The sequence below is a fragment of the Oreochromis aureus genome, linkage group 7 (genome assembly GCF_013358895.1).
Source record: "Oreochromis aureus strain Israel breed Guangdong linkage group 7, ZZ_aureus, whole genome shotgun sequence".
In the NCBI taxonomy this organism is placed as follows: Eukaryota; Metazoa; Chordata; class Actinopteri; order Cichliformes; family Cichlidae; genus Oreochromis; species Oreochromis aureus.
Genome location: NC_052948.1, coordinates 21,261,394 through 21,284,798, shown reverse-complemented (window position 1 = coordinate 21,284,798; position 23,405 = coordinate 21,261,394). Strand labels below are relative to the sequence as shown.

General features: G+C 39.7%; 1 protein-coding gene across 2 annotated transcripts in view; it reads right to left on the bottom strand.

Moving 5' to 3' along the window:
• Positions 1–23,405, bottom strand: part of cspg4 (chondroitin sulfate proteoglycan 4) — a 75,217-nt gene that overhangs the window by 41,082 nt on the left and 10,730 nt on the right. The window contains exon 1 of one of the 2 annotated variants that reach the window (XM_039615822.1): positions 5,001–5,251. The exons of the other annotated variant lie outside the window; for it this stretch is intronic. Within the exon in view, the coding sequence (XP_039471756.1) occupies positions 5,001–5,067 (67 nt within the window). The 5' untranslated portion in view covers positions 5,068–5,251. Of the gene's footprint in view, positions 1–5,000; positions 5,252–23,405 lie in introns of those variants that run through there. 2 annotated transcript variants of the gene reach the window in all.

Genomic DNA, 23,405 nt, shown 5'->3' with positions numbered 1-23,405 from the left:
TTCTTTTATCGTTAACAGTCATTTCTGACAGTATCAATAGCTCCATTCAGCTTTCGCACTGAGTACCCTCATGACTGCAGTTATGAGTACGATTGCACGCATCAGTCACTCCTCCGCTAATTATCAGCATGACATTGGCTTTTCAGTGGCTTGGAACGTACTTTGCTGAGTAGCAGTTCACTGTTATAAATCATTCCACTTATATGTCAGCACGGGGAATGAGATTTAGCACCTTAAACCAAGAAACCTTGCTCAGCTGGGGTCCAGTGCCTGGGAACACTTGATAGAAATGGCTTTATATTCCAGACAGATCAGTTAAATTATTTTTATGTCTTTCTCCCATTTGGGTCTCACTGATTCAAAATAGAAAATGATTTGTCAATTTTATGTGGTCCTGGCTGCTACTTCACTCCATGCTATATAGCAGACTAGGTATGTCATTTTACATTGGGAGGCACATACTGTGATCTTAAGTGGGCCGGACCTGGGCTGGGAAAAAGAAGTGCAATTTCAAAAGAATGCTTTGTGAACATTACACCTCTTAAACTGAGGACCCCCGTAACCCCCCCCACACACACACACAGTTACAGTAAAAAAAACAAACAAACAGGTTATAGTGAAAAAACAGGAACTTTTCTGTCATTTAATTATTTAACTATTATTAGTGTGGTTATGAATAGCCATGGAGGAAGTCTTTATGGAAGGAAAAGCTTTAACTTCTAACTTCTAAAAATACAGTTAAAAGTGCAAAAATGTACAAACTCCTTCACATTTCCCCAAAGGCATACAATGGGCTGGATTGGAGTCTTTGTGAGGTTAATTCTGGCCCCTGGGCCTTATGGTTGACACCCCTGTAACAGACAATAAAAAATTTGATTTATTTGGTTGTAAGGTGGATAGTATTCAAACTCTGGGTACCTTTTAACTTTATGTCAGTTACCCAAAACACCACATTTTTCTCTCCTCACAATAGTTAAATGTTGAAAGGAGCCTTTGTCACATCAGTTTCAACCTTCACAGCTACACACTTTTTCCAAGACCAAATCTAAAGGTGAGGCTTATCTGTAAATGAGGCCTCTAGTCTCCAAAGAGGGGGAACCTGTGATACAGAGGTTGCAGTGTAGGGGCCTCTCAAAACCCATTTCCGGCTTTAAACCAGGTCTGCAGAGTCAGTGTGTGTTTGAGATCAGAGTGTCACATTAGCTCCATAATGAGAACCAGCTGAAGGCACACACCACCAGACTGACCCTTTCCAGCTCAGACTGCCCCCACCTTCGTTTCCCTACCACCCTCGCAGCCGTACCCCAGATAAATGCTTTATCCAGATGCCTTCTCTCAAACCCTTCCATCAACTGCCGTTACTCTAAACCGTCTTAGTGCACACACCCAAAAACAGAAGCACACGGTGCAAACATAAACACCCACACTCACCCTTGCACCTATTAGTGGCTATGAGCACACGCACACACGCTTTCCCTCCTTTCGCCACGGGTTACAGATCTCACAAGCTAACAGCCATTCCTCCTGTGCCCGCTGGCTGAGTCAGCCCTCCGTCTCCCGCCATTCAGATAAATGTTTTCCACCAGGCTACCGTTGAAGAGGCCCACCCTGCTCCACCCAGCTCCTTTTCTCCAACTCTCATTCGGGAAAATGTTACCGGCACTCCCTACCCCCCCACCCCAAACCTCTCTTTAGCATCCCTCTGTGCAGATCTCACTCTTCCTCAACCCCACAGCCTTCAGTCCAAAGTAAACAGCATTTAACATGGAAAGCCCGGGAACGCTGTGCAACAACTTAAACAGCAGTCTAATGTTCCAGCTCCAACAAATGCATCTATTTCATTTTTCCACAGTTCTGCAGGGTTCGGTTTTATTATTGAAGCACTGGCTTGAAGATGGATAATACTAGTTCTTAGTGGAAAATTTTAGTAGCAGGCATAATAGACGAGGAAGAACACACAGGGGATTTGGACTTTATACTCAACTACTTACTACAGTACTGCTCAACTGGTAAATTAGATTTGTAGAAAAAAAAAGAATACATTTTAGGATTTTATTTAATCCTAAGATTTATTGTCTCCTTACAGGATTATTTCAAGCAAATATAAATATGGCTAAAACCAAAATATTCAAAATAGACCAGTGTGAAAAATATATTTATTTAACCCTTTATTAGGGTTCTAGTAATGCTGAGCATAATTAGATACACACACCTCGAGGGTCTCTCTCTCTCTCTCTCTCTCTCTCTCTCACACACACACACTTGCCCAAATCTGTCCTTGCGCACAAGCCAGCAACCTTCTGATCACCTTCTTTTTCTCACTGAGAACACTGACATTTGTCCAGTCACAGCACGCCTGCCTTCACAAAACAGGGAAGGCTACGCATTAAAGGCAAACACTGGTTTTGCTGGATCTTAACATTCATGCCACATCAGTGGTAATGGTTTAAACATGTGGTGACAAAATTGACCTGGGGGAGTGGAAACAGAATCCGTGAGCTTGCCAAGTCAATCAATGACGGCGGCCACTCCACGCACCGCAGTGAGCCTGAGGGGACGTCGTGGCAACATGCATCCTCTTACACAAGCCACTGTTTACTGTACATAACTCACACCCTTTGGCAGTTGTGTCGTGCGTGGATGTAGCAACAGTACAAGTCCAACACTATAATCTGTGATGGCTGAAACAACCCTTCATATTGCCCTTCTCTCACAGAGCCATCTGCCTTTCAAAGTCTTTAAGACCGCTTTTAGTCGAAATATTTGCCAGCCATTTTTCTTCACCTCCAAATATTGTTATTCACATATAGGCTTGCAACATTTGACACTACAGTAAAGGATAAAAGCAGGGTGGCCGCTGTGTCTTACCCATAATCCAAATGTGTTATTTGAGCAACAAACCACTACCATCTACTGTGTAACCAAGATGCTATTCTTAAAAACTTTTTCTATTTAGACAATATAGAGGGCTGTAACAGAAACCAAAGAGTCTAAGAGAGAAAGACAAGTAGGCCAGTCAAACGATGTTGAGAGATCATGTTCAGGCAGGTGAAACAACCTAAGTTTGAAACAGAAAGACTGGCTTAAGAAAGACAAAAAGATACTAATATTTAATGGAGTTTTTGATGCCAAGCTCCAAGATATTTTGCGGTTGCAAACAAAGTGACAAATTAAGTTTTCCTTTTACAAATTTGAATGAAACACCCATGCTGCTTTTTTTTGTTATCAGTTGAATCTGTTTGGTTTCTTGTGTGAAAGGACTAACTTGTGACAAGGGTCATGAGTCAGAATTGACGCCACAGTGCCACGAGTTTGTAAGCAGCATAGCTCACCGCACCTCAGGGATGCCTTGCAGACAGAAAGCAGAAAAAAACAACAAAAAAACTTTAGAAAGACAAACGCTTTCAGAGGAAGAATATGATGAAAAAGAAACTGAGTGAATGTTGTATCTGGAAAACAAAATAAAAAGTCTTCAGAAATCCAAAGAGTGAGCACAGAAAGAGCTACATCAGAGAGCTTTTTCTGTTTGCTGTTTCTTCAAGTTGGCATGGAACTTCAGCAGATTGACAGAGGTTCTTATTACCTACAATTTGCATTTAGATGATAACAAGAGCAGGGAGTTTGAATTGGGTGTTGTTCCAACAACTACTTCTCAGCTCCAACAGATGTAATTACAAGTAATGCACCTCATTGCATTTGTCTGATTACAATGCTATTTCTTCATTTTATCTGAGGGAAGTTGCTCATAATCATCCTTTGTGTATCACCCCCCACCTCACAACCGTGCACGGCTGATTGAGCTAAATGCTTTTCACTGCGTTAGAAACTACCATATGTATTGCAGATGACTGAGGAGAAATCAAACTTCCTCCCATACTGTACCACCTACCTCTTGCATGACAGCAGATCACAGCAGTTACTGCTGGAGGTTGACTGCTTTTTAACTTCAGAACTGATCTATGGTAGTGTGTGTCCTGAAAGTGAAACTATTTTACAGCAGTCAAAGATATGTCTGAATTGCCAGAACCCAGGATACAAAGTCTTACAGACTGTGACAGCTGAATGTAACCACAGGTAAGCTCAGAAGTGATCTTAAAAGAGACAAAAAAGCCTTTGTTGGTGCATGAGAAGTGAACATTTGAACCTTTTTTAAGGCATCATCCTGTGAAAACACTGATTAGAAAACTATTAAACATTTAGATGGCATTTATAAAGCATTACTCCTGTCTTGTATGTAATTAATAGAATGGATATAAAGTGTTGCTTAACAAGCTTATAGATAGCATGTTTAATGACAACATTTTTACACATTATGAATGATGCATTAACAATTTCTAAATAAAGTATTACATCAGGTACAAACACATTATTTAGGCTCTGTAAATGGTTCATCATATCTTTAATAACTAAAGTGTGAGATGACACTTTGCTGGAAGTGTGTCTTAGTGAATTTAGCCCAGTTGAGCTGTGTTGAGCTAACCAGCTAATTATCCTTGCAGCCCTGGTGTCCACTGATGCGTTAGCATAGCGGCATCTATTTTCCCCAATTAGATAGGTGAAGTTGACTTTACATTATTGTTTTTAAACCTTCAGTTAATGTAGCATATTTCTGCCTTAATAGATTGAATTTTACATATGAATTGTAACTTTGTTTAATTGATGATTAAATAAAAAATCAAAAAGTCATGACTGTGTGAGAATTGCTACACTAAGCATAAGCACTGTATCAGTGTATGGATTTACTAATCTATACTGGTATTTTGAGAGCTGATTTTATATCCCTTTTGGCCATTTAATACAGGTATTTCTTTATTTCATGCAGTAGTAAAACTGGGGTTTTGATATTCCATGCAAATACCATTTGCTTTGGGATTGTCCTTGACAAAGGAAATAGAAAGCCACCCCTGAACTTGATCAATTTCCTACCCTGAGGAGCTGCTCTGATTTTTCATTATGCTGGAGAAGGAGACCATCCATTACTTTGCTACGCTTGAATTCACCTGTGTGAACACGACTGGACAACTTCACTTCTTCGTTTGATTTAGGAGCACTTTGGAACTGAACCATACAGGACACTGACTTGGCCTGGCCAAACCTAACTAACTGTCTACAAATCAGAGGAAACTTGATGAATAAACTGATGATATTCCAAACTCTTTACAGCACTTTGCATTTAGAACTATTAATCTCTGAGTCTCCTCCACAGTGTATATGTGTCCCATCTTCCTCCCCTCATCCCCAACCGGTCGCGGCAGATGGTTGTCCCTCCCTGAGCCTGGGTCTGCTGGAGGTTTCTTCTTCTTCTAAAAGGGAGTTTTTTCTTCCCACTGTTGCCAAGTGCTTGCTCACAGGGGGTCATCTGAGTGAGGAGTTTACTCTCATATTATTGTAGGGTCTTTAAGTTACAATGTAAAATACTGTGTATGTAAAACAACTGTTGTTGTCATTTGGCACTGTATAAATAAAACTAAGCTGAATTCACTTGAGATCCAAGAGATATTTTCCCACACAGTTTATTACACCTACACTTGTGAAGGTCTGTGAAATATTCCCCATTGCTTTGGGTTATTCTTATTCATGTTTACTTTAAATGAAGATGCTTCAATATATTTAAGTCACGTTACCCTGGAGCTCCTCAGTGCCTCTCTCTATTAAACACTCCTACGAAACTCTCATTTTACATAGAATTTACTATTGCAGCTTATTTGTATGTTCTGCATCACTTTGTACCTTGTCTGGTTCCTTTTTCAATTAGGAAGATAGCTGAGACTTGGCTGAAATTATTCAGATTTGTGTATAAAAAGAATTGAAAAAAAAAAAGCATTTCACGGTAATAAAATAGGTCAAAATATATAGTTGATGAAAGGTTTAAAAGTAATATATTTAGTTTAATGAGGTACAATAAATAAAAGGATTCCATGTTTGTTTATTGTGCAGGGGAAGAGAGTTTGGTTGATCTGAAAAGGTGAAGTTCATTCCACTTTAAAGGTATAAGGAAAAGGTTTTGGAAGAAAGACCTGGTGTTTTATTTTGAAAATCTTTATTGCTATCCAATGCGTTAATTTTCACATTTCTTTCACGTTTCTTTTATTTTGATTTATTTCATAAGTGAGTGTAACTGTCTAACATTTTATTTTATTTATTTTTCTTTCCTCAAACAAAAACCTGTTGAGGGACAATTTTTGTGGTCCTTATTAATGTAATCAGAAAGTATTGGTATACATAGTATTGATAATAGTAGCACAATGTATGTATCTATATTGTATATTCAAATGTATCTACAATTATGGGACAGAAAAATTTTAGCTGAAAGTTAAAAAACATAATCATTTATACAACCAGCAATTTAAACCTGTTCACATTTGGATTTGGGGTAAATGTTAAATTAATTTCCAAGCGATCAATTGATGATTATTCTCATTATCAATCACTCTTGGAATGATTTTCTCGATTCATTGTTTCGCCTATACGAAAAAGACAGAAAATGATGATGAATGACGATTACCTTCTCACTCTGCCCAAGCATTAATCAATTATTAAAATAAATTGCTTTATGTTTTGATGAATGACAAATCAATTAACCAGATTGCTGAAGGTCTTGAATTCCACACCCTTGATGAACTGATGATTCTTTTAGCACAAAACAATAAGGTGCTTTTGGCTGCTGGAGAGATTTCCGGTTATTATTTCTCGCTGTAGAAACAAGAAGACTTTAATCTACAGGTTTTTGCAAGAGCTTAATTATTTGTTAGCTGTTCCAATGCTTGTGCAATGATCCATTAGCAACTCTGAAAGCCTCATGAAAACTACTGTTGAATACAACAAATACTATAGCTGTATTTGAAACAAGTAGGTTAATCAATACCCATTTAACTCTTGACTGTAGCCAGAACACAAATCAGGGCAAATAAGAGTAACAACGCACAGTGATGAGTTACAGGTCAATTTGTTTTCATGTAAGCTGCTTTTAATACTAGAAACTTTTGGCTAGTGATTGTTTTTGTGTTTTCTGTACTTTCAATACACAGTAAAGTATAAAAGCATCCCTAAAAAGAGTCCTTAAAATTGGCCAATTACACAGTCTATGTATCAGACTACATGTTCCTTAGACTTGTGTGGAAATGTATCTGCTAATCTAAATCTGGTTCATCTTCTGAGCCTTTCATCCATCATCACGTCGGCAAATCTTTAATCTTGGCAGAGCATAATTACGTGTACTGATGAAAGTGCCACACACGGGTGAGTAATTTGATGGCATAAGACATCCCTGGCCACAGATGGCTTGCACAGATTTCGTGCATAGTACCCACATCACTGCATATAGCTTTACATACAATCCTGACAACTCCTCGTCCATATTTAGATTTATGAGCACATTTGTTCCTCCCGTTGAGGCACAAGATGGCTTTTTTCACAGGATATTGACAAGGCTGTCAGACTTTGATGAATGCAAGGGTTGGAGGAGCGCATTGTTTGAAATAAGTGTCAACGGGAGCGAGTGAGAGCGAGATCATCAGTGGGGCCGTGCGAGCGAGAGCAGGCAAAGGAGAAAATGAGGAATGTGCTTTTTATTCACCGCTGGAGGCGAAAGCTCCACCGAGACAGAGTCACTGTCTTGACTGAAGACCAAAGCCAAGCCCAGGACTAAAATCAATGCTCGCCTTCACAAAACCCCGCAGCTGTAAACAGAAAAGAACCTGAGAGGGGCAACCATTGTAAACTCTGACGTGGAAGATAAAACAACACAAAAACAAAAATGAAAAAGCAAAAAAACCAAAGCTCTTAAAAATCGTTCTGGATAGCTGGCGATGCTAAGTATTGATTGTATGAAAGGTTTTACTTGTTGTTTTTGTAATTTAAATCTGAGTATATACTTCAACTATAGTCCAGCTTCACAGACACCACTGGTAAGTGGAGATTTTAATGGCGGCAAGGCGATGTGGTGTTAGCACCACAGTAAGAAGGTACTGGGTCAAACCTATCGATTGGTTTGAGAACCATTGTGTGAAGTTTTCCTGTTCTCCCCATGGGCTCCCAACTGGATACTCTGGGGTTTCCTCCTACAGTACATGTAAAAGACATGGATGTTAGTTTAATTGGTGAGGTGACATTGCCTGTGAGTACGAATAGTTGTCTGCCTCACTCTTTTAGCCCTGCAATAGACTGCCAACCTGTGTAGGCTGTCACTCACCATGTGTTTACACACCACTCTCAATTTAATTATGTGTTATTATTAATGTCTGACTCTCTTCCACAGCATGTCTTTGTTCCTGTCTTCCTCCCCTCACTGCAGATGGCTGCTCCTCCCTGGTTCTGTCTGAGGTTTCTTCCTGTTAAAAGGGAGTTCTTTCTTCCCACTATAGCCAAAGTGAGTGCCTACAGGGAGTTGTCTAAATGTTGGAGTTTCTCTATATTATTGTAGGGTCTTTGTCTTGCAACATTGAGGCGACTTTTGTCATTTGGCGCTATATAAATTCAACTGAATTGAATCTAGGGTTGGTGCAGTTAGTGGGGATTTACCAATTGGTATATTGGTAAATCTAATTTGCCCATAGGTGTGAATGGTTGTCTATCTCTATGTGTTAGCCCTGCAGCAGACTGGTGACCTGTCCAGAGTGTACTCTACCTCTCGCTGTAAGACTGTTGGGATAAGCTCCAGCACCCCCCTGCAACCCTGACAAGGATAAGCAGAAGAGAATGGATGGATGCGTGTACCCTACCTCTCACTCCAGACCCTCCATGACCCTGAATTTGGATAAGTTTAAGAAAATGGTGGATGAACATTAAAAAACAAAAACCCTGGAAAAACTCTTAAAGACCCCAAACTGTGAGTAAAATTTTAAAAGCTGACGAAAACACTTTTCAGTTTGCACACCAAGTCAAAAAATACTGTTTAGCATTCGGTATGCTAATAAAAAAAATGTGCTTTCCTTAAACTGTTTAAAGATTTAAGTTCTCACAAACTTTACTGGCATTGTGTAAGCACAATGGAATTGAAATGAGTTTCATTATAAGTCTGCTCACTCCTCCTCCCTATGCTTGAGTGAAGTTATGCTATGATTATAGCTCTTTGTCGACCAAGCGCTCTGTCCTTCACCCTTTTTCATTTTAGGTTTTATGAACATGTGCACAACATGCTGTCATCTGGCACACACAGTGTTCCTAAACACGTGTACTTCATGTTTATGGCTTTGAAAATCAGGTATATCATCCTGCATACATACTCGATCACCTTTATTCTTGCAAAGCAGACTTTCACTTTCTTATTCTTTCTTATTTTCTACTTTATAATTCAAGCTATATAAACTCTGAAGTTATTATGTAGCCATAAATGGTAACAAGTAGTGCTTTCTACTTTAGATAGAATCAGTAAGCTGATTTCATCTAGTTTTCACCTCTCCACTGTAGTTTTATGTGGCTAAAATTAAAGCTTTTCGACACAAACACAGTGCTATGTTATTAAGACAACAACAGAATTCATTGAGACGCACTCAGCAGATCTGGATGATGTGTCACGATGGAAACTAAAGCTTCATCACTAACCAGTAAAACGTTGCTTATATGGTCAAATAATACACCTGTGCTGTCACTGAGCTTGGGTTTATGTTCAAACTCCCCCCCCCCCCCCAACAGATTTCTCAAAATACAGTTCTGTGTTTAGTCTTAAAGCCAATATGCAATTTTTTCTGTAATAGTTTTAATGTTTTACTGAACTCGCACATCAGAGTTGGATGGAAAACTCAGAAAAACTGATGTAGGAAGTTAACACACAGGCAGCACTCTCCAGAGGGTCCTTTAGTTTACCCGCTGCTTGGAAATATCTTTGTTTTTTATCATGTTAGTTATTGTTTTAACCAGTTTCTGAACAGCTCCGAGGAGGACCATGTTGTAGTCTCACAGCCCAGGGGGTGGGGCCAGTATACAGCATAAAAACCATTAACTAGCATAAAAACCATTACCGTAGTACTACAGCATTGATCCAGTGCTTTATCATACTTAGTGTGCACATTGGTAATGACTTCTTCAAGTTAATGCCTCTAAATTCCTGGCGTTCCAGCTCTGGGTAGGAGTCTTCCATTTCAATGATGTGTATAATAGGTGCTGGGCTGCCTCAGTGACTGCTACTTTAGGCTAATACAATAGGAGCAAACAGTCTTGGCAGGTATAATGGGCTTCATTTAATAATGAGCGTCTCCAACACCAAAGAGCAGGCCCGTTAAATCGGTGTTGCCTGTGCGCCGCGTCTTGTTTACATAGAAACACACAACTCAACCTTTCCTCTTGTGTGAAGCCTCTGTGCGGTATAGTGCTGACACCTGCATTCAGCCAAGTTTTGGTGAAGCACAGTACAGAGCAGTCTGCAATATCCTGTCAGCTGTTGATAAGGATGGGCAATTCATCAAGCTTATTAACCAGGGAGGGTGCATAACACAGTAAAGTGCTTGATGTTTCCGTCTTAAAAGCAAAACAAGAGTGCCAGCTCTTTTGCCTCACTTTCTTGGCTGTAAATGGCATTCGGGGCTTATTCTGTGCCAGCTCTGGTATTCATGGATCCAACAACAAAGTCACTTGAATAAAAGATAATCACTGGTTGGTAATAGACCATGTTGTCTCAGATATGTAGTAGAACCAGGTTTTCATATTTGAACAAGCTTTCAGCATAGTCCACAATAACACAACAGACAGACTAAAAAACAAGGAAACATCTTGTTGCTCTAAGATGGTGCTGTGTTGAACACGTGCGTTTCTGGGACTGTGTTTAGCCTGACCAAAAATGTATCGAAACATTTAATTAAAGATGCAGGGTGTAATATCTCACCACTAGATGCCAGTAGATTGCAGTCAACTGAATTCTGTTTTTTTTTAAAATCCCTCCCTATTCAAGTACATAATCCTAGCTATGGTGGCCCCTAAAGGACAAACATGACTTTTTCAGTCTTTTAGCGCAGCCGTTTTTTTCCACTGTTAGCTGCTGTTAGCCAGTGTTAGTGAAACTTTCTTTGAAGTGGCTCTAACATAGCTGAACTCTGACACTTAGTGAATAAACTCTCATACAATGTCAGAATATAATCAGAGTATTCATTAGCAGGAAACTGTGACTCTTATGATGCTTGAGCCTAACATTAGGCAGGATTAATATTAGCTTATAACCAGCTATTTTTATTGTTTAGCAGCTGTTGGTTGCAGAGATGGGAGGCTCGTATGTCCATTCTGCCTACAATAATTAATTGTAACAATATCTGGAATAATTAATGTGTTACAGCCCTGCCTTTAGTTCAGGTGATGAGGAAGAGGATGGCATTTTATTAAGATGCCATTCATGTTGTCTCTTTCTTGAAGGTGCAGACACAAACTGAAATTTACCTCCACGACACACAAAAGCCTATGCATGCTCCTCTCCTCTGCCTTTGGTGTAATACGCATGTGGTCAATCTCTTGCCATGTACATAAAAGGTGATTAGGTTGAGCAGTAAATATGTTTCTTTGCTGTGCAATAACAAACAAACAAACAAAACACTGACTCTACCTTTAAGTGTAAATGCTAGAGTGAGTTTACACTGTAACATCACTAAACAAGACAAAATGTGCTTAAAAGCTAACTGCACAATGTTTCATGGAGACAGCATTTTCTAGTTGAAAACACTCTTGGTGTTTTCACTCAGTTGATGAATCTTTTTGATTTTGACAAACAACCAAAACAACCAGTGTGGTGGTTAACACATTCGATTAATGTATGAATTATTCCTGGTTTGAGACCAGGAGAGGACACAAGCCGCTGGAGGACTGTGTGACGGAGGGTTTCTGATGCAACAGTCTGCCAAAACCAGTACGCTGATCCATCTGCAGAAGCATTTTTGTCACATTATTTCAATTTAGTATTTGGATACACACTTACAATTGGCCTAATTTACCCTCAAACAATACACATATTTCATATTAACTAACTCTGATCCGTCTCTGCTGACATATGAGTTTCTGAGCTCATCACAGTATCACAATATGCCATTAAATCTCTCTTCCTGGGATACACAGAGGAAAATATCTATGAAAGGATTACAGTCCTAATCAAGCCAAACTTTCAAACTGTCAGAAAGCACAGAGTAAGCCTCTTTTTAAAACTTTTTTTGCACTGACAAGGCTTTAGGTAGACTTTTTCTCATAGCCTTACTCTTCTTTTGACCTCCTGCAGAAGTCCCTGTTGGACACCTGTATTTGGGATGTTCATTGTGATTCATTAATTGTTACCTGAGTTTCGACAATATAATGAAAAGAAACTTTTTGAACTTTTTCCAAAAAAGTATATTAACATGCACAGTGGTCGGTCTGGATCATTTGGGAGGGGGAAGAGTTTGTGGTGATTAATATTATTCATTCTGCTTTTGGCTCGGGGAAACTAAAACTGACATTTCTGTTAAACAAAGAGGGAGGCATAATAAGTCAGGAGGCCTCCTACAGCACAAAATCCAAACTCTAACCAATCTACAGATGTGCTTCCCGGTGATAAGTAAACAAACTCCGAGAATGCCAATATATGTGAGAAGTGATGCACCACATGGGCTGAGGATGCACACATCTCATACCTCACAGGGAGATTAAATTCCATGTCAGTGGATATGATAATCATAAATCTGAGGATTAGCTTTTTGAGTATTTCACAGATCTGGATGATCTGTCAAGCTGGCAACCCGTTTTCTGTGGCAGCTCTCGCAAAGCTTCTGTTTCACACATCAGACAAACAAGTGATAAAATCACAAAGTTACTTTATCATGAAAAAAACATCTGTCACAACAAATCTAACCTCTGATGAATGGAGGAATTTGATGTTTTCTGAAATTTTATCCCGTTTTTTTTTGTTGTTTTTTAAAGTAAAATGAAATATGTGAGTCATATCTGTCAAACACTGCTTGAAGACACAGAAATGTGCAGCGGCAGTGTCTCACAAAGACTGAAAACCTGACACAGACACGAGTTCTTGTGATGTGATATTGAGATTTACTCTAAGGCCAACAAATTGCTTTATATTTTTATCTGTTTTTTAAAATTATTAAAATAGTTTTATATCACCTGTGACACTCTTTTGTACTTAATGTGCACTTTCAAGGAAATCCCATGTAAAACTGTTAATTTGCCACCCAAACAAAACAAGCAAACCCAGTTGAAAGCCATCTGAGTGTAATTAAAATTTCTACAGATTTAAATACATTCTCGAGTGCGCATGCTAACAGCCCTTTTGGGAGCTTCTTGGACTAATCGGAGAGAGTGAGAAGTGTGTTCCTTTTACTAATGGGTGAGCACATGATTTCACAGCTCCCAATGCGATTATGCTCTTATTAGGGTCAGACATTCATAAAGGCTCATTAGCAGCTTTTTCCCATCATGCGTGTGGGTGATATCATCTCTATCTCTTTTTGGTGTGTGCAATATTTTTGCTTTGATTTCAGTGACTCAATCCCTTTGAACACATTTGTAAGCCACTTTGTTCTCACACCCAATCTTAATGCAGACTTAAGACAAAAAGACGAAGAGTCACTCAGCTGGTTTGATCTCGCGAATGGTTTGATGGTTTGGCGTTTAGGTGACTCCAATAGACAATTTTAGACAGATCGAGGGCAAAAGAATAAACAAAAAAAACCCAGATCAATTAACATGCTTGCTCCACTCACTGGCCACTTTGTTAGGTACTGCTAAGAAAGTGACCAGTGGTAAATCCATGCTGCGAATCTCCTATTAAACCACATCCCAAAGGTGCTCTATTGGATTTGGGCTCTGGTGACTTGGGAGGCCATGTTAGTACACAGAACTCAATGTCATGTTCAAGAGACCAGTTTGAGGTTATCTGAGCTTTGGCAACATTATTCTAGTCTTGTGTTTCCAATTTTGATGAGTCAGTGTGAACTGTAGCCTCAGTTTCCTGTTTTCTACTAATAGGAGTGGCACTTGGTGTGGTCTTCTGCAGCTATAGCTCATCTGCTTCAAAGTTCGATGTTTTGTTCATTCAGAGATGCTCTTCTGCATAGCGTGGTTAACGAGTGTTCGTACATGGATTATAAATGTTGCCTCCTACAAGCTCAATGCCATCTGGGCAGGTTCTTTTGACCTGAACCATATACAGTGGTCCCTCGTTTATTGCGGGAGTTACGTTCTAAAAATAACCAGCGATAGGTGAAATCCACGAAGTAGCTAACTTTATTTTTTACAATTATTATAGATGTTTTAAGGCTGTAAAACCCCTCACTAGACACTTTATACACTTTTCTCAGACAGGCATGAACATTTTCACACTTTTCCCTATTGTTTAAAAACTCTCAAAGTTCAAACCTTTGTAGAAAAATAAGTCCAGTATTATAGAATGAAACCAAAGATCAAACCCTGTTTTCAGGTCCAGAACATGGGGATAGAGCAGCTGCCAGAGAATTCAACATTATTGAATCAATGCTATGGAAGGAGAGGGAGCAAGAAGAAGGAGCTGAGTAAAGTTTGACTTATCTGACTGTTTTGTTTCGCTTAATGCGCTTTATAATCCAGAAAATACTGTAACTTCTACCTTCCTTTAGCATGTCCAAAAGTCCAACTTTTTGTGCGACGGTTAGCATCTTCCTCTGCCTTTTGGATGCTACCGCAGGTGCCTTTGACGGCGCAAAACGTTTCGTCAACATAGTTGTGTTTGTTGGGGAGAAAACTTACATACATACAGTACAGCACTACACACTGCTAGGGATCGAAAATTTATGTAAATTTGACAAGCTCAAGGCATTCTGTACTGGACAGGAGACACGGCACGAGATTGATTGACAATGGTCAACAGCCAATCAGGACGCAGAACACAATGTGCTGTTAAAAAACAAAACAAAAAAAGCATGCAAAATTGAACAAAAAAAAATCTGTGAAACAGTGAGGCCGCGGAAGGTGAACCACGTAATAGCGAGGGACCACTGTATTTTCACCCAGAAAACTGCTTTGTTGGACCATTCTCTATAAACATTAGGGATGGTTTTGTGGGAAAATCTCAGTAGATCAGCAGTTTCTGAGACAACAACCACATCACGTTCAAATTCACTTACATCTCCTTTTTCCCCCGTTCTGATGCTCAGTTTGAACTTCAGCAGTCTTGACCATGCCTAAAAGCACAGAGTTTCTGCCATATTATTGGCTGATTAGATACTTGCGTTAATAAGTAGTTGCACATGTATATCTATAATGAAGTGGCTGGTGAATGTAGTTATTTATGGCAACAGCAACACGTCCCCACGTTTTCAAACAGGATTACTGCAGGCAGTGCTCTCCTGCTTCTGCTCTTTTTAAACAGAAAAAACTGTTAAGTATAGGGAGCCAAAGATTTGCAGAAAACTGGAAGCCCACCTGCTAAGATGGTTTAGATTCAAGTTAATTGAATAATGTGCATGTGCTCGGCAATGGCAGCATAATTAATGGTTAACAAGTCACTGCTGCAAATACTTGGCTGTGTATGTGGCTCCTTCTCAGACAAGTGGGGCTCTGTCTTTTAGACATGTTACGTGCAGTCGGGTCAGTAGTTTTGTAAAAGCTGCATGACATTTTGTTTCCTTTCTTTGAGTCACTTGCAGGGTGTGGTGCTGGATTTTACCATTACTTTTATAAGTTTTTTTAGTGCCCCATAAAGGTAATGTGTTCTTTTTTGTAACCTTTTGTAACCACCCTGTACTTGGTATATGGCAACCATGTTTGTTTGGTTTTCTAGTAGTACAAGGGTGGGTAAACTCTTATGCTATGATTTGATTAACAGGACATAAATGTACAGGCTTCCACCAACTGAATATTAATAGAAATGTGAGTTCTAAACTATATCAGAGGATTCACACCAGACAAATAAAACAACAGGACCTTCATATTGGCAGCGATAAAAGCGAGAAGTTTAAAGTGAATGAGTCATGTGTCTGTCTCATGCTACAGATAGTCACACACATGAAGAAAACACATACACACAAACACACGAGGACCCCCATTTTCCTCTTCTCACAGAGTCCCTCCAATGAACCAGAGACACATGTGTTCAATCCACTCAAGCAAAATCAGTCTCTCACACACACACACACACACACACACATGCACATACACAGCTTTTGACACAGAGAAAGGACCACCTGATTAAGTGAAAAGCATATGCATGTGCTAATGACATGAAGGTTATAGAGTAGGTTTTATGACTGCAGGGATGTCAGTTTGAATCTCCAAATGAACTCTAGGTTGAGTAATGCCGTTTCCATCCACTAAAGAGATTCAATGAGGTGCCCTTGAGCAATACTTGTAAGCTGCAGTTACCAGTGGTGGCTCCCTAGTGCGAATATGCCTAATGACGTGAATATCAGGCGCAGTGTTGCTAAAATGTTGAAAAATTTGCCCGTCATCCTCGACGCACCTGCCATGCAGAGAATCCAGCAGCAGCCGCGCAAAAGCAAACTGTTGCGAAGATGCATCCTATAAATCCAGGTGGATTTATGCAATTATCAAATTAGCAGTTGAGGGTGAAGTGACACTAAACGACCGTGCAGCCTTCGCGTGGGGCTGCGGGTGGGCAGAAGCAAGGTGAACTTTGGAGAGCTTGAAAAGACTGTTTAGAAATGAACAACCTTTCGCCTGCACAGCCAACGGGGTTCTCTGTGGCTGATGACATGGAATGTGTTTGATACGTTTTTACTGCATTCGCCCTTTAACTCTGCCAAGCTTTGAGGTGGTTTTGGAGCGAGCAGAAGGAGGCTCTTTTTTTAAACATTTATAAGTTGCAGGGCGACTCGGTTGCAATAAAGGGAGGAGCTGTCCAACCCGGGCTGTGGAGGAAACTGCCTCCTCCTCCTCCTCCAAAAAAAAGGGAAAACCAAACAAATGGCACAGAAAGTTATTTTTCAGATGGCTACTGTAAAAGGATCCTTTGTGTCCTCAAAAATCTGTTCCAACCGACACTTGACTAAATGCAGCGAGGGAAAGGACAAATGGAAAGAAAGACTCAAAGAGAAAGTACGCAGTGTACCCGATGGGAGGAGGGGATTCTGTCTTTTGGGGGGTGAAAGAGCTCGTTCTGGAGGCTTCTGAGCCACTGTTTCACCAGAAGGCCTTGGCGTAGCGTCAGGGTGTTGGTCTTATTTCCAATAACGTCACTCTCTGTGTGACAGCAGCTTCATAAGATCTTAATAATGTGTTTTATTTTTAACTGCTTCAGATATCTGATGTGGCAGCACTAACGGCAACAGTCATCCTCGGCAGGAAGCTCCAGTTCAGCCGGAGCATACGCACACACAGCAATACAGAGGGTAGTTTTATCTTGACAAAGAACTTGCCAACATCAAGATCAATCACTCCAGCCATTTATGACAAAAATATACCAATCTTAAAGTTAAGTCTTTAAAACTTTGGTGTTCTGAGCACCTAATAACATGCTACACTCTGAGAGCTCTCAAGCTTCCCTCCCAACTGTGCCGAACAGATGCAGACTGACTGAATTACACATGAAAATGAATACTGCTGACGCTGTAACGCAGTTCACTCACAGGTCTCCCATTTCTTCTTTCCATTATTGTCAAATCTAGACTTATCAGTGTCTCCTATGTTACCACCCTAGATACAATAATGGGTTCGAGGCATGCATGTAACACAACATACGTTGTTGAGAAGCTGTTCAGAATGCATGGCGCTGTTCCCATAGATCAAATGTAAATGAGTTCTGAAGTTAGTTATGAATATATTTACAGTTGTTTATAAGAATTTAAATGAGGTTGAAGAATTGAATTCCACAGGCTAAGAGAAGCGGCGCGTGCATTTCTGACTGCTAATGAATGCCGCTCCATAGTGCACTGATTCTCGATAATCCCGCCAAAGGCATCCACTACCATCCAGCTGGCATTCAGATGCTGTACAGATGTGCTCGATTCAACCAGAATAAGACCCATGGAAATAAACGCATCCAGAACACTGAACTGCAAAGTACAAAACGGGAGAATGATGTTTTTTCATAAACATGCTTAACTGCTGAGCTTCCAAGCCAGCGGTGTGGATGTGAAGCAACACTGTGACGACACAATAGTTCATTTGTTATTGAGCGGGGCCTATTCACTCATTTAACATTTTTTGCCCAGGTGTTTTGATATATATATAATCCATTCTTTTTGTTATTGCTGCACAAATTTATATATTTGATTGCATATATTTTGTGATTTTTTGGTCCTGATTTCCCCATTTTAAAAAGCAGAAAGCTAGCATATCCGAGTGAGGAAGGATGGAGCAAAGCAGTACAGGACTTGCCTTAAAATGTCAAACTATAGTATCCTCCTCACACAACATGTGTTCCATGTCTTCACATTGATTCCCTAAAATCATACCACATACCCATATGAGACGATACTCATGAGGTTCTATGGTTTAACATTATTTATCTCTTTTTCACTCAACAAAGCTTAGTACCACTTTTTTCCCTCCCTTGACAATATACTTGTTGTAACTCAAGACTCACAGGAAAGAGGTTTATTATATCAGTAACACTGGACACCTGCTCATAGTTAAAGCCTCATTCATAAATCCAATACAGTGGCCTCATGTGGTATAGCTCCCCATTTTTCCCCCCACACAGACTGACTATTTTGGGGCCACTAAGTTTGTTTCCAAATGACCTCACTCCCGAGTGATGTGATTCAGGAGTCAGCAGTAAGTTCAAATGCGGACCACCATCAATAGTTTATGACTAGCATTTGAAAGAGGCCCGAGGAGGTCTTTTCTGGTCAAGGAAAAAAAAACAAAACCCATTGTCTGTAAATGGATCATGCACTCCATACTTACATTAAATATAACTGACAGCATAGCCCTTAAACCACATGACTTTGGAAAAAAAGAACTTATTGTCAGGGGGTCGAATGGAATATATGACAGCATGTTCTTCATAACTCACAACATGGAGGTAACTGAAAAAAACAACAAACAACAAATAATATATGGGCAGTTATGCATCTGTTCTAGAGCTTTACCCACGAAGGGTTTAAAATGTCACTTACATAACTTTCCCTGAAGAGTGGTGCTCCTCTAAAGAGTAGCACATTTTTGCTAACACTCCACTACCGCCACCAATTTTCTCATTAACACTGCAGCAATCAATGTTGCACTTGATAAACATAGTACAGGGAAAAACCTAGTAGTTATATTAAGGGAAACACACGGGAAATAAGCCACGAATTTCACCGAATTTCAGCCATTAGAGTCTGAAATAACTTATCTTGACCAAAAATCCATAATAACCTTTCAGCATGTTGTAAATCAAATGGTCTGAGAGGGAACCCGACTTATGCACCTCCTCTGGGCTCTGTTTTCTGCCTTTAAATTAAATCAAGGCCATGATGTGAGACTTTAGCCATTTGCAGCTCTTTCCAGGCCAGATTAGGTGAGTAGTAGTAATGGCATCAGTATAAAGAGAGAAAATTTCATAAGACGTTGGAAGTAAAAGGCAGTGCGTCAGTGCGCTAAGCCAGAAACTTGAAAACAGAAAGTGTGAGTGGGTTTCAAGCCTTTGTAAAGCCATGATTCTGCATTATAAACTGTTCATAAAGAATGGATGTAATACTGATCTGTGAATTTACAATCTAAAGCCTTAAATTTAGCCTTATGGTCACCACCACTGAGTACCTATATTAAGATCAGAGGGTAGCTCGATGGTTGTTAAAAAAAGGTTACACAACACAATGGTAATAAAAGAGAAATGCATTCACCAACATTGGTGGAGACTTCTTGGAAAGGATCTAAAAGTAATCTGTAGTAGTCTTCACATAATTGCAGTATAAATACACTAATATCCCAAACATGGCCTAAAGTCAATTTCCAATTGAAAGGAAAGGAACAAAGGAAAGGAAAGCCTAGTCTTGGAGGGAGAGAGGTTGTCTGTCTCCCGAATCCAAACTGGGAGCTGAAGGTTCGGCCTCCCATTTTACTTTTAAATAGGAATCACAATTAAGCTAGTGAAGATGTAGCTATAGACTGTAAATTTGGATATATTAACGTGGGAGTAACTGACTTACATTTGGACCATTTGAGGCACTGCTGTTTTTGAAACTTAAGTGTTGGCTTCATTTTTCAGCTCCAACTTTCCTACTTGTTCACAGCATTTCAAGAATAGGGCTGTCATCTATGATTTTGGCATTTCTTTTTCACCTCTATTACATTTCTTCCCATCGCAGCCTGTGCTGTGCACGGCAGAAACTCAGAGTTTGCTGACGCTTTAATGCAGCTCTTTTGCATTTGATTTCTAATGGCAGGTCCTGCAAAGGTAAAGCAAGGTTTGCTACATTAGCTCCAAAGTTTTGTGCACGCAGCACATAGAGAGGCTCAGGAATGCTGACCTACATGCACAAAGACAGATGTCAGGTAATAAGTGAACATTCCCTGGCAGTAATTCAGTATTCCAAACTTCAAGAGACAGTACTGAATCATGTTGTTTTTAAATCTGGACTTCACCTTCCAGCACTGAGCTGAGCTATGGATGTAATGTTGAAAACAGCCTCTTCTCCAGAAGCAGAGTGCTCCTGGTATGAAGAGTTGGCTGCTTGGGAGAGGCTTTTTTGCAGAGTTAGTCAATTTTGAGAAACTGGAGGTTTCCCATTTGAGGTGAAGGGAAAGGTTAGAGCAATGGCAACATGTGTTTAACAAGCACAATCTCTAATTTGGTATGGGCTCAAAGCAGCAGCGGTAGCCTTAAGTGGGCCTCTGGTTATAGTGTGCAGCCGCTAATAAGGATGTTCATTAGTACGTCTAATCAATGAGTTACAATTTGAGTCTATACTTGAGTAGGTGCAATTTCAGTAATTATTACCTCAGTTTTTCTACCATGAGATGTTTCACTCACCAGTGCTGCTATCTCTGCTATTTACCATGTAAAATACAAAGAGCCTTTAACATGAAGCCATAGCTTTCCACACAACTGACTGTGTACCTTTACATCTCAAAAGAAATCCACATTGCCTTTGGCAAGACAGTGGGTTGAGTTTGTTCCACTTTCAGCTGCCAGGAAAATATTTTTCCTCACAAGTAGCTTGCATGTTGGATGACAGTATGAGTTTGCTGCAGCAACAGCTGCTGAGCAAGTTAGTGTTGAGACTTCCACCAAAACAGACAATATGACAAATTACTGAAAGGAAATCTTTACTCCTGCAGAAAGATAAAAAGTTTTTTTTTGTTTTCTTTTTTTTTTCCTAACTGTGATTGATTGTATCAAGCTCCATTTTTGTCCAGTCAGTTTTCGGAGATCGTCCCCTGTCGACAAACTGATTTACTGTCTGGGCTGATAATGTCTGGCTGCAAAGTGGGAAACATAAATTTTGTTTAGAGAAAGTTTATTGCGGCTGTGATACTGCTTTTCAGAATCACGGGGGGATATTCTTATTTTGGCCTACACTTTCCAGGGATCAGATATTTCAGTTTTAAACTCTTAAACTCTCCTTCACTGTCTGCTAACGTATGGTAGTGCTTGTGTGTATGTGTGTCTAATCATGCTTCCCCATCCATGATGTCTCACTTGGCTCATACTACAACTGTAACTCCTGTTCACCTACTTATCTCATTTGAGACAGAACTCTAATTACTCAGTAAATGATGATTGCTTTTCCACCTACTGATGTAGAAAGCTGATGTAACTGGTTGTATATTACAGATATATAGACATCCACAGATGGAAACCACTGACCCAAAGTGTTAGTTCAACATTTAAAAGATCTAATCGTTTTCAAAGTTAGTAGGAGCTACAGTCTTAAACTACACTCCAAAGCTTCCCTCCAGCCTGCTTTGACTAAATGGCCATCTGTTTATATAACACAGTTTGTTTACTTGACCATTTTGCCTTTCCATATATCTACAAGATTAGTTTTTGAGTTTACTTGGAGGGCAAAGGGCAAAGAAGTACTATAAGCTTGGTAATTTAAAAAAAAATATATTTGTGTGCATTAAAAAGCAGGAAGACAGAAAAACAAGTTCAGTTTTCCCCCCATTAGGCTGGCCTTGAGCTAATTGCTATCCAGCAGTTATTGGTTCCCTTATGTGTAGCAAATGTTCTCTCTTTCACTGCAAATTCTCTATACAGCCTCTGGGGAGTATTCAGCAAGGATTGGACCACATTTCTAGGAGATTTTCATACTTAAAATGGGTTATATATATATCATTGGTTAGCTTTATGAAATCAAGTGGAAACATTCTTTTACCTGCATAATTTAAACCTTAACCTTCCCCATCAGAAGACCATAAAAAGAAAGCAGCAATTGTGAGAACATAGGAATTCAGTTCTCTTCAGTCATATTTATATAGCACCACTTCTCAGGTTACTTTGCATTGTAGCTTAAAGACTGTACAATGTTGCAGAAAGAAACCCAGCAATTTACTACGAGTAAACATGTGGTGACAATCCAGCTACCCAAATCTAAACCAAACTCAATAACGTTTCAGATATCTGAAGTATCTCCTGTGTGGTAAAGTACAATGAAGAGTTGCTCTGAAGAGAAGCTTAGGAATGTGTTTTTGGCTGTTAGAGGACAGGATGCTCTGGGGTCACACATGGTCAGCTTCCCTTTTTCTGTATCTTCACATTCCCAGGGGGACTATCCAATGGCCCTGGTCGGACTCAATATAGTACATCAGACTGCGTAACTAGCCACAAAAAACAGGTTGTTCTTGGATCACAGTGATCCTTCCTTGTCATCTGCATTTTTGGTTTGGCTGATTATTTGTTGACTTCAATGCATCTGGCTGCTGCTGTCAATTGCTCAGAGTCCCGATTTGTTTCTCTCATCTTCTTTTCTTCTAATGAGAAGTTAAAGGGCAATATATATTTACTTCTTCTAGTTGTTTTTAATAAAGCTTATTCTTGTTTTTGAGCTTGGTCTCCCTCCCCTTTGATGACATGTTAATAATGTGTTAAAACGGGAATACATGCTTAGTGATGATATCGGGTAATGTAATGCAATGGGTCGAAATGATATGTGTTTTATGAGTGTGTTGGTCGCGTTCATGTAGAAAACGCTGCAAAGGTTTTAAGCCACTAAGTGAAGATGCTTCCAAAACAAATACAGCGAACAAGCAACCTCTAAAGAGCTTTATAGACATGGGAAAGCCAATATTGTTGCCATCAGATCAAGCCCAGCTAATAACAGAATATTTTCCCATCATCAAGAGGTTTCTTGGCAAATGTGAGATGAGCCTTTGTTTTCTTTTTGGTTAGCAGTGGATGCCTCAACTCTTGCATGGATGCCATTTTTGCCAAGGCTATGTCTTGTTGCTGATTCATGAACTCTGACCTTAACTTAGACAAGTGAGGCCTGCAGTTCTTTAGATGTTGTTCTGGGTTCTTTTGTGACCTCCTGGTTGAGTTGTTGATGCGCTCTTGGAGGAATTTTGGTTTTCTCCTGTAT